The following is an 11,438-nucleotide window of genomic DNA, read 5'->3' as shown; positions in this document are numbered from 1 at the left end:
TAGGGCACACCAGTACCCCCCATTCCCCTCTTACTGGGCTTCCCAGTCCCCCCCACTCCCCCCTTACTGGTCCTCCCAGTCCCTCCCACTCCCCCCTTACGGGGGCTCCCACTCCCCCCTTACTGGGCTCCCAGTACCCCCCATTCCCCTCTAACTGGGGTTCCCAGTTCCCCTCTTACTGGGCTTCCCAGTTCCCCCCATCCCCCCTTACTGGGCACCCCAGTGCCCCCCATTCCCCTCTAACTTGGGGTCCCAGCTCCCCCCTTACTGGGCTTCCCAGTACACCCCATTCCCTTCTTACTGGGGTTCCCAGTTCCCCCCAGCTCCCCTCTTACTGGGCACCCCAGTTCCCTCCCAGTTCCCCTCTTACTGGGGCTCCCAGTTCCCCTCTTACTGGGCCCCATTCCCCCCTAACTGGGATTCCCAGTTCCCCTCTTACTGGGGCTCCCAGTTCCCCCCTTACTGGGCTCCCACTCCCCCCCCACTCCCCCCTTACTGGTGCTCCCAGTTCCCCCCTCACTGGGCTCCCACTCCCCCCCACTCCCCCCTTACTGGTGCTCCCAGTTCCGCCCTTACTGGGCTCCCAGTCCCCCCACTCCCCCATTACTGGGCTCCCACTCCCCCCTTACTGGGCTCCCAGTTCCCCCAACTCCCCCCTTACTGGGGCTCCCAGTCCCCCCCTTACTGGGGCTCCCAGTCCCCCCCTTACTGGTGATCCCAGTCCCCCCCACTCCCCCCTTACTGGTGCTCCCAGTTCCCCCCTTACTGGGCTCCCACTCCCCCCCTCTCCCCCCTTACTGGTGCTCCCAGTTCCGCCCTTACTGGGCTCCCAGTCCCCCCACTTCCCCATTACTGGGCTCCCACTCCCCCCTTACTGGGCTCCCAGTTCCCCCAACTCCCCCCTTACTGGGCTCCCACTCCCCCCCACTCCCCCCTTACTGGTGCTCCCAGTCCCCCCTTACTGGGGCTCCCAGTCCCCCCCACTCCCCCCTTACTGGTGATCCCAGTCCCCCCCACTCCCCCCTTACTGGGCTCCCACTCCCCCCTTACTGGGCTCCCAGTTCCCCCAACTCCCCCCTTACTGGGGTTCCCACTCCCCCCCACTCCCCTCTTACTGGGCTCCCAGTCCCCCCCCACTCCCCCCTTACTGGGACTCCCAGTTCCCCCTTACTGGTGCTCCCACTCCCCCCCATCCCCCCTTACTAGGCTCCCAGTCCCTGCCTTACTGGGCTCCTAGTTCCCCCCTTACTGGGGCTCCCAGTTCCCCCCTTACTGGTCCTCCCAGTCCCCCCCACTCCCCCCTTACTGGGCACCCCACTCCCCCCTTACTGGTGCTCCAAGTTCCCCCCTTACTGGACTCCCAGTTACCCCCTTACTGGGCTCCCAGTCCCCCCCACTCCCCCCTTACTGGGCTCCCAGTTCCCCCCTTACTGGGCTCCCAGTCCCCCCCATTCCCCCCTTACTGGTGCTCCCAGTTCCCCCCTTACTGGTCCTCCCAGTCCCCCCCACTCCCCCCTTACTGGTGCTCCCACTCCCCCCTTACTGGTGCTCCCAGTTCCCCCCTTACTGGGGTTCCCAGTCCCCCCCACTCCCCCCTTACTGGGGCTCCCACTCCCCCCTTACTGATGCTCCCAGTTCCCCCCTTACTGGGCTCCCAGTTCCCCCCTTACTGGTCCTCCCAGTCCCCCCAACTCCCCCCTTACTGGGCTCCCAGTCCCCCCCTTACTGGTGCTCCCAGTCCCCCCCACTCCCCCCTTACTGGTGCTCCCAGTCCCCCCCACTCCCCCCTTACTGGTGCTCCCAGTTCCCCCCTTGCTGGTGCTCCCAGTTCCCCCCTTGCTGGTGCTCCCAGTTCCCCCCTTACTGAGCTCCCAGTCCCCCCCAGTCCCCCCTTACTGGTGCTCCCAGTTCCCCCCTTACTGGGCTCCCAGTCCCCCCCACTCCCCCCTAACTGGGATTCCCAGTTCCCCCCTTACTGGGCTCCCAGTTCCCCCCTTATTGGTGCTCCCAGTTCCCCCCTTACTGGGCTCCCAGTTCCCCCCTTACTGGTGCTCCCAGTTCCCCCCCTACTGAGCTCCCAGTACCCCCGTTACTGATGCTCCCAGTACCCCCTTTACTGGGCTCCCACTCCCCCCTTACTGGGCTCCCAGTCCCCCCCACTCCCCCCTTACTGGTGCTCCCAGTTCCCCCCTTACTGAGCTCCCAGTCCCCCCCACTCCCCCCTTACTGGTACTCCCACTCCCCCTTACTGGTTCTCCCAGTCCCCTCTAACCCCTCTCTCTCTCCCCCACAGGCCTCTCGGCTCACCGGCGCCCCCTGCCGCGTGACCCCCGCCGCCGCCCCCGCATCCAACATGGCCGACCCCATCATGGACCTCTTCGACGACCCCACCCTCTTCACCCTTGACCCCTTGACCCACGACCCCCCCCAGGACCCCCTCGAGGAGGCCTTGACCTTATCGGGTGCCCTCGACCCCCCACCCCAACCCCCACCCACCGACCCCCAACGTCCTCTCCAGGACCAAGAGCTCCTCAACCAAGGCAACCCCTTCATGGGCGTGGCCACCACCGTGTCCCCACCCCCACCCACCACCTCCTCCCCCACCCCTAAAATCCTCATCCTCAAAGCGCCCCCTGGTGGGGTCACCCCACCAGCACCCACCCCACCCCCACCCAACGGGGGCAAGTTGACCTACACCAAGGTGGTGGCCCCTCAACTCCGCCCCGGCGTCTCCATCGTCACCGGTAACGCCGCCGCGGTCTTAACTGGGAAGGCGGCCCCCAGCGGTGTGGGCGGGGCTAGCGGCGCGGCCACGCCCACTCCCGCCGTGCACCGATTGGTTCAACCCGGAAGACCGGTCAAGCAACTGGTGTTGCAACCGGTCAAGGCCGGTGGAGGAGGAGGAGGTGGTGGTGGGACGCCGTTGAAACCGGCCGTGACGTTGACGCCAACGCAGGTGACGTGGGGATGGGGGGCCACCAAGGGGTGGGGGGCACCCGTGGGGGGTGGGGGCTTCTGGGTGGGGGCTTTTGGGTGGGGGGGTGGGGGGCTGCAAGGTCAAGAACATCTCCATGGGTTGGGGTCCTCAGGGTGGTGGTGGTCCTCAAGGTCTAGATGATCTCCATGGGTTGGGTCTTCAGGGTGGTGGTGGTCGTCAAGATCAAGATGATCTCCATGGGTTGGGGTCTTCAGGGTGGTGGTGGTCCTCAAGGTCAAGATGATCTCCATGGGTTGGGGTGTTCAGGGTGGTGGTGGTCCTCAAGGTCAAGATGATCTCCATGGGTTGGGTCTTTGGGGTTGGGTGGTGGTGGTCCTCAAGGTCAAGATGGTCTTCATGGGTTGGGTCTTTGGGGTTGGGTGGTGGTGGTCTTCAAGGTCAAGATGATCTCCATAGGTTGGGTCTTTGGGGTTGGGGTCTTCAGGGTGGGGTGGTGGTGGTCCTCAAGGTCAAGATGATCTCCATGGGTTGGGTCTTTGGGGTTGGGTGGTGGTGGTCCTCAAGGTCAAGATGATCTCCATGGGTTGGGTCTTTGGGGTTGGGGTGTTCAGGGTGGTGGTGGTCCTCAAGGTCAAGATGATCTCCAGGGGGTGGGGTCTTCAGGGTGGGGTGGTGGTGGTCGTCAATGTCAAGATGATCTCCATGGGTTGGGTCTTTGGGGTGGGGGTGGTCCTCAATGTCAAGATGATCTCCATGGGTTGGGGTCTTCAGGGTGGGGTGGTGGTGGTCTCCAAGGTCAACATGATCTCCATGGGTTGGGTCTTCAGGGTGGGGTGGTGGTGATCCTCAAGGTCAGGATGATCTCCATGGGTTGGGTCTTTGGGGTTGGGGTCTTCAGGGTGGGGTTGTGGTGGTCCCCAAAGCCCTTGAGATCCTCAAGGTTGGGGTCACCAACCATCCCTGACCTCCCGTGGTCCCCAAGATGTCCCCTCGTCCTCGCCCTGACCCCGCCCCCTTTTCTCCTCCAGGGCGAATCCAAACGCATCACGTTGGTCCTTCAACAGCCACCTGGTGGGACCACCACCACCGGCCAACGTCACGTGGTCCTGGGCAGTCTACCGGGCAAGATTGTCCTCCAGGGCAACCAACTGGCCGCTCTTGGCCAAGCCAAAGGGACACCAGGTCAACCGGCCAAGGTGGTCACCATCCAACTTCAAGTTCAACAACCTCCCGCTGGCCAATCAGGACCTCCGCAGAAGATCCAGCTCCTCCAACAAGCGGGTGGTGGCCAAGGGGCGCCGGTGGCCGTGTCCTCGGTGCCGCAGGTGGTGGGTGGCCCCGGCCAGAGGTTGACGGTGCCGTTGAAGGTGGTCTTGCAACCTCAGGTGAGCGTGGGGTGGGGGAGGAGAAGGTGAGGAGCTTCTGGGGTCTGGGTGGTCCTGGTGGGGTGGTCTTGGTGGGGTGGCCACCTGTGGTCAACTTTGGGCACCTGGAGTTGGGCACCAAGGTTGGTGGCCATCAAACCCAACGTTGGTGTCCATCATGCCCAACGTTGGTGTCCATCAAACCCAACGTTGGTCCCATCAAACCCAACCTTGGTGTCCATCAAACCCAACGTTGGTCTCCATCAAACCCAACGTTGGTGTCCATCAAACCCAACGTTGGCGTCCATCAAACCCAACGTTGGTCCCATCAAACCCAACGTGGTGTCCATGAAACCCAACGTTGGTGTCCATCAAACCCAACGTTGGTGTCGATCAAACCCAACGTTGGTCCCATCAAACCCAACGTTGGTCCCATCAAACCCAACGTTGGTGTCCATCAAACCCAACGTTGGTCCCATCAAACCCAACGCTGGTCCCATCAAACCCAACGTTGGTGTCCATCAAACCCAACGTTGGTGTCCATCAACCTTGGTCCCATCAAACCCAACGTTGGTGTCCATCAAACCCAACGTTGGTCCCATCAAACCCAACGTTGGTGTCCATCAAACCCAACGTTGGTCCCATCAAACCCAACGCTGGTCCCATCAAACCCAACGTTGGTGTCCATCAAACCCAACGTTGGTGTCCATCAAACCCAACGTTGGTCCCATCAAACCCAACGTTGGCGTCCATCAAACCCAACGTTGGTCCCATCACGCCCAAGGTTGGTGTCCATCAAACCCAACGTGGTGTCCATCAAACCCAACCTTGGTGTCCATCAACCCAACCTTGATGCCACCTCGCTTCTCCCCTCAGGCCGGCTCATCTCAGGGGGGTTCTCCTGGCCTCTCGGTGGTGAAGGTCCTGAGCAGCAGCGAGGTGGCCGCCTTGGCCACCCCGGGCTCGCGCGGCGCCTCGGAGGAGAGCCGCAAGCTGGAGCACCAGAAGAAGCAGGAGAAGGCCAACCGCATCGTGGCCGAGGCCATCGCCCGCGCCCGGGCCCGGGGCGAGCAGAACATCCCCCGGGTCCTCAACGAGGACGAGTTGCCCAGCGTCCGCCCCGAGGAGGAAGGAGAACGCAAACGGCGCCGCAAAGGGGACCGTGGTGGCCCCAAGGAGGAGAGACCACGGAAGGGCAAAGGTCAGGGTGGCTCCAGCAAGAGCAAAGGGCGCAGCAAACCCAGGTGAGATGCCTTCAGGTTCCAAAAAACGTGTGGTGGCACCCCAAGTTGGCCTGGGAGGGGCGTGGCCATGGGGACGTGTCCTTGGTGGGGTGGTGGAGTCAACCGTGGTCTTCGTTGTCCCCAACCTTGGTCGTCACCTCCAACCTTTGTTCCTCATCATTCTCCAACCCTTGGTCCTCATTGTCCCCCAACCCTTGGTCTTCATCATCCTCCAACCCTTGGTCTTCATCATCTTCCAACCCTTGGTTTTCATCATCCTCCAACCCTTGGTCTTCATCATCCTCCAACCCTTGGTCTTCATCATCTCCCAACCCTTGGTCTTCATCATTCTCCAACCCTTGGTCTTCATCATTCTCCAACCCTTGTTCTTCATCATCTCCCAACCCTTGGTCTTCATCATCCTCCAACCCTTGGTCTTCATCATCCTCCACTCTTGGTCCTCGTCCTCCAGCCTTGGTCCTCGTTGTCCTCCAACCCTTGGTCCTCATCATCTCCCAACCCTTGGTCCTCATCATCTCCCAACCCTTGGTCCTCGTTGTCTCCCAACCCTTGGTCCTCGTTGTCTCCCAACCCTTGGTCTTCATCATCCTCCAACCCTTGGTCCTCGTTGTTCTCCAAGCCTTGGCCTCGTTGTCCTCCAACCCTTGGTCCTCATCATCTCCCAACCCATCGTCCTCGTTGTCCTCCAACCCTTGGTCCTTGTTGTCTCCAACCCTTGGCCTTGTTGTCTCCAACCCTTGGCCTTGTTGTCCCCCAACCCTTGGTCTTCATCATCCTCCAACCCTTGGTCTTCATCATCCCCCACCCCTTGGTCCTCGTTGTTGTCCAACTCTTGGTCTTCATCATCCCCCTCCCCTTGGTCCTCGTTGTCCTCCAACCTTGACCCTCATCATCCCCCAACCCTTGACCTCCGTTGTCCTCCAGCCTTGGTCCTCATCATCCCCCACCCTTGACCTCGTCCTCCAACCCTTGATCTTCATTGTCTCCAACCCTTGACGTCTTCCAGCCCTTCACCTCATTGTCCTCCAACCTTGACCTTCATCATCCCCCAACCCTTGATCTCATTGTTCTCCAACCTTGACCCTCATCATCCCCAACCCTGGACCTCATTGTCCTCCAACCTTGGTCTTCATCATCTCCCAACCCTGGACCTCATTGTTCTCCAACCTTGACCCTTATCATCTCCCAACCCTTGATCTTCATTGTCTCCAACCCTTGACGTCCCCCAACCCTTGACGTCCCCCAACCCTTGACGTCCCCCAACCCTTCACCTCATTCCTTCCACCCCTTGACCCTCATCATCCCCCACCCCTTGACCTCCTCGCACCCAACCTTGACCACGGAGCAAACCCCCCTGAGATAAGGTCTCCACCCACCCATCCGTCCCCTCCTAACGTCCCACCTCGCCCCCTTGTAGCACCATCACGCCGGTGGTGGGCAAGAAGCGGAAGCGCAACGCGTCCTCGGACAACTCGGACGCCGAGGTCATGCCGGCGCCGTCACCGCGGGAGGAAGAAGAAACCAGCGTCCAGGTATGGTGACCATGATGGTGGTGGTGGTGGGGTGGCTTCGGTGCGGGTGTGGCCACGTGGTGACCTCCTCCATCTCCTTCCAGAAGCGCCGGTCGAATCGGCAGGTCAAACGGAAGAAGTACACGGAAGATCTGGACATCAAGATCACCGACGATGAGGAGGATGAAGAGTTGGACGTGACGGGGCCCATCAGACCTGAGCAACCACCGGTTCCTCAACCACCCATCCTGGAACCAGAACCTGAGGGCGAGACCTTACCCTCCATGCAGTTCTTTGTGGTGGGATGGAGTCTTCTCCTTGTCTCCTTAGATGCCATCTGTGGTGTCCACCATGTTCTCCATCCCCTTTCCATGCTCTTCATCTCCTTTCTTCATCATCATCTTCTCTTCTTCACCTCCAGGAGAACCCCAGCGAGGAGGACGCAGCCATCGTGGACAAGGTCCTGTCCATGAGGGTGGTGAAGAAAGAGGTGAGGAACATCTCCACAACTTCCATCTCTCCATGAGGGTGGTGAAGAAGGAGGGTGGTGCTGGTGGGAGGTCTTCTCCACGACGTTTTGACGTCCCACCTGGTTTCTCCACAGCTTCCATCAGGGCAGTTGACCGAATCGGAGGAGTTCTTCGTCAAATACAAGAACTAGTAGGTGGCCACGTGGGGTGGGATGGGCGTGGGGTGTCCTCTGGGGTCAACCACCACCTTGGTGACCTCCTCGGTGGGCCACGACGTTGGGTTGAGGTCTACAAACCCAACGGAGGAGCGGGGCCACCTCGTTGACGTTCTACAACGAGGTGGTCCTTGAAGAAGGCTTTGTCCACGTGTGTCCCCTTCTCCTCAGCTCCTACCTCCACTGTGAGTGGGCCACCATCGCCCAACTGGAGAAGGACAAGAGGATCCACCAGAAGCTGAAACGGTTCAAGACGAAGATGACGCAGATGCGCCACTTCTTCCACGAGGTGCTGGTTGGGGTGGTGGTGGGGTGGTGGTGGAGATGTTTTATGGGGTCTCGGAGGTTCAAGGAGACCACTGGTTGTCCACCTAAAGGATGAAGAACCCTTCAACCCCGACTACGTCGAGGTGGATCGCATCTTGGACGAGTCCCACAGCGTCGATAAAGACAACGGCGAGGTGAGACGGGGCGGTGGTGGACCTTCATCCTTCAAGATGGTGGTTCCCCATCACCGACGTCCATCCTGACGTCCCACCACCTCCTGGTTGCAGCCGGTGGTCTACTACCTGGTGAAGTGGTGCTCCTTACCCTACGAGGACAGCACGTGGGAGCTCAAGGAGGACGTGGACGAGGGCAAGATCAAAGAGTTCAAGAGGATCCAAGGGCGACACCCGGATCTCAAGCGCTTGGTGAGCGACCAGGTCCTCTCCCACCTTCTCCAACATCACCATGAAGGTCTTCTCCATCTTCTTGTCTTCTCCCAGCCCCGTCCTCAAGCCGGTTCCTGGAAGAAGCTGGAGTTGTCCCATGAGTACAAGAACCACAACCAGCTCCGTGAATACCAACTGGAAGGGGTCAACTGGTTGCTCTTCAACTGGTACAACAGGCGAGTGGTGGGACGAGGTGGACACCGAAGCGACGTGACCACCATCTCCACCCACCAACCGGTTGTCCCACCCTCCCCCGCAGGCAGAACTGCATCTTGGCCGACGAGATGGGCTTGGGGAAGACCATCCAATCCATCGCTTTCCTTCAAGAGGTCTACAACGTGGGCATCCGTGGTCCTTTCTTGGTCATCGCTCCGCTGTCCACCATCACCAACTGGGAACGGGAGTTCAACACGTGGACGGAGATGAACACCATCGTCTACCACGGCAGCTTGGCGTCCCGGCAGATGATCCAGCAGTACGAGATGTACTGCAAGGACTCACGGGTGAGTGGTGGCTTTGGATCTTCTCGACCTCACCACGTTCTGGAGAACCTCAACGTTGTGTGGGGTCTTGGTTGCATCTGGAGATGGTTTGGTCCATCCAGTGCTTCAGGGGGTGGTTCTGAAGGTGTTTATGGGGTCTTGGTTGCATCTGGAGATGGTTGAGGTCATCCCATGGCCCAGGGGATGGTCCTGAAGGTGCTTATGGGGTCTTGGTTGCATCTGGAGATGGTTGAGGTCGTCCAGTGCTCCAGAGGATGGACCTGAAGGTGCTTATGGGGTCTTGGTTGCATCTGGAGATGGTTTGGTCCATCCAGTGCTCCAGGAGATGGTGCTGAAGGTGCTTATGGGGTCTTGTTGCATCTGGAGATGGTTGAGGTCATCCCATGCCTCATTCTCAAGCTTTGACGTGAGGAACCTCAAGCTTTGAGGATGACGTTGAAGACCCCACGTGTGTGTGAGGTCTTGGTTGCATCTGGAGATGGTTTGGCCCATCCAGTGCTCCAGGGGATGGTCCTGATGGTGTGTGTGAGGTCTTGGTTGCATCTGGAGATGGTTGAGGTCATCCAGTGCTCCATAGGATGGACCTGAAGGTGCTTATGGGGTCTTGGTTGCATCTGGAGATGGTTTGGCCCGTCCAGTGCTCCAGGGGATGGTCCTGAAGGTGCTTATGGGGTCTTGGTTGCATCTGGAGATGATTGAGGTCATCCCATGCCTCATCCTCAAGCTTTGAGGTGAGGAACCTCAAGCTTTGAGGATGACGTTGAAGACCCCACGTGTGTGTGGGGTCTTAGTTGCATCTGGAGATGGTTTGGCCCATCCAGTGCTCCAGGGGATGGTCCTGATGGTGTGTGTGGGGTCTTGGTTGCATCTGAAGATGGTTTGGCCCATCCAGTGCTCCAGGGGATGGTGCTGATGGTGCTTATGGGGTCTTGGTTGCATCTGGAGATGGTTGAGGTCATCCCATGCCTCATCCTCAAGCTTTGAGGTGAGGAACCTCAAGCTTTGAGGATGACGTTGAAGACCCCACGTGTGTGGGGGGTCTTGGTTGCATCTGGAGATGGTTTGGCCCATCCAGTGCTCCAGGGGATGGTCGTGATGGTGTGTGTGGGGTCTTGGTTGCATCTGGAGATGGTTGAGGTCATCCAGTGCTCCATAGGATGGTGCTGGTGGTGCTTATGGGGTTTTGGTTGCATCTGGAGATGGTTTGGCCCATCCAGTGCTCCAGGGGATGGTCCTGAAGGTGCTTATGGGGTCTTGGTTGCATCTGGAGATGGTTGAGGTCATCCAGTGCTCCAGGGGATGGTGCTGATGGTGCTTATGGGGTCTTGGTTGCATCTGGAGATGGTTGAGGTCATCCCATGCCTCATCCTCAAGCTTTGAGGTGAGGAACCTCAAGCTTTGAGGATGACGTTGAAGACCCCACATGTGTGTGGGGTCTTAGTTGCATCTGGAGATGTTTGAGGTCATCCAGTGCTCCAGGGGATGGTCCTGAAGGTGCGTGTGGGGTTTTGGTTGCATCTGGAGATGGTTGTGTTCATCCAGTGCTCCAGGGGATGGTGCTGAAGGTGCTTATGGGGTCTTGGTTGCATCTGGAGATGGTTGAGGTCATCCCATGCCCGAGGGGATGGTCCTGAAGGTGCTTATGGGGTCTTGGTTGCATCTGGAGATGGTTGAGGTCATCCCATGCCTCATTCTCAAGCTTTGAGGTGAGGAACCTCAAGCTTTGAGGATGACGTTGAAGGCCCCACGTGTGTGTGGGGTCTTGGTTGCATCTGGAGATGGTTTGGTCCATCCAGTGCTCCAGGGGATGGTCCTGATGGTGTGTGTGAGGTCTTGGTTGCATCTGGAGATGGTTGAGGTCATCCCATGCCTCATCCTCAAGCTTTGAGGTGAGGAACCTCAAGCTTTGAGAATGACGTTGAAGACCCCACATGTGTGTGGGGTCTTAATTGCATCTGGAGATGTTTGAGGTCATCCAGTGCTCCAGGGGATGGTCCTGAAGGTGCTTATGGGGTCTTGGTTGCATCTGGAGATGGTTGAGGTCATCCAGTGCTCCATAGGATGGACCTGAAGGTGCTTATGGGGTCTTGGTTGCATCTGGAGATGGTTGAGGTCATCCCATGCCTCATCCTCAAGCTTTGAGGTGAGGAACCTCAAGCTTTGAGGATGACGTTGAAGGCATCTCCTCACCTTCCATCTCCTCACCTTCCATCTCCTCATCTTCCATCTTCTCACCTTCCATCTCCTCACCTCCAGGGTCGTCTCATCCCCGGCGCCTACAAGTTTGACGCCCTCATCACCACCTTCGAGATGATCCTCTCCGATTGTCCCGAGCTGCGGGAGATCGAGTGGCGGTGCGTCATCATCGACGAGGCCCACCGCTTGAAGAACCGCAACTGCAAGCTTCTCGACAGCCTCAAGCACATGGACCTGGTGAGAACGTGGAGACGAGGAGATCCCTCAGCTCCTCTCGGTGGGGT

At 59.2% G+C, this 11,438-nt stretch overlaps 2 protein-coding genes across 2 annotated transcripts in view; one reads left to right on the top strand and one right to left on the bottom strand.

Moving 5' to 3' along the window:
- The window catches only part of TOX4 (TOX high mobility group box family member 4), a 15,355-nt gene extending 13,000 nt beyond the window's left edge, over positions 1-2,355 (bottom strand). Inside the window, 1 exon segment of the mRNA XM_068424785.1 lies at positions 2,308-2,355. Within this exon segment, the coding sequence (XP_068280886.1) occupies positions 2,308-2,355 (48 nt within the window).
- CHD8 (chromodomain helicase DNA binding protein 8) overlaps positions 2,298-11,438 on the top strand; it is a 32,115-nt gene continuing 22,974 nt past the window's right edge. Inside the window, exons 1-13 of the mRNA XM_068424781.1 lie at positions 2,298-2,956; positions 3,967-4,323; positions 5,179-5,546; positions 6,964-7,078; positions 7,162-7,356; positions 7,479-7,547; positions 7,662-7,717; positions 7,914-8,031; positions 8,120-8,203; positions 8,297-8,434; positions 8,510-8,631; positions 8,715-8,958; positions 11,215-11,391. Of these exons, the coding sequence (XP_068280882.1) occupies positions 2,354-2,956; positions 3,967-4,323; positions 5,179-5,546; positions 6,964-7,078; positions 7,162-7,356; positions 7,479-7,547; positions 7,662-7,717; positions 7,914-8,031; positions 8,120-8,203; positions 8,297-8,434; positions 8,510-8,631; positions 8,715-8,958; positions 11,215-11,391 (2,646 nt within the window). The 5' untranslated portion in view covers positions 2,298-2,353. The remainder of the gene's footprint in view (positions 2,957-3,966; positions 4,324-5,178; positions 5,547-6,963; positions 7,079-7,161; positions 7,357-7,478; positions 7,548-7,661; positions 7,718-7,913; positions 8,032-8,119; positions 8,204-8,296; positions 8,435-8,509; positions 8,632-8,714; positions 8,959-11,214; positions 11,392-11,438) is intronic.

The sequence above is a fragment of the Nyctibius grandis genome, unplaced genomic scaffold (assembly GCF_013368605.1).
Source record: "Nyctibius grandis isolate bNycGra1 unplaced genomic scaffold, bNycGra1.pri scaffold_77_arrow_ctg1, whole genome shotgun sequence".
In the NCBI taxonomy this organism is placed as follows: Eukaryota; Metazoa; Chordata; class Aves; order Nyctibiiformes; family Nyctibiidae; genus Nyctibius; species Nyctibius grandis.
This window is presented reverse-complemented; position numbering and strand designations above follow the sequence as displayed.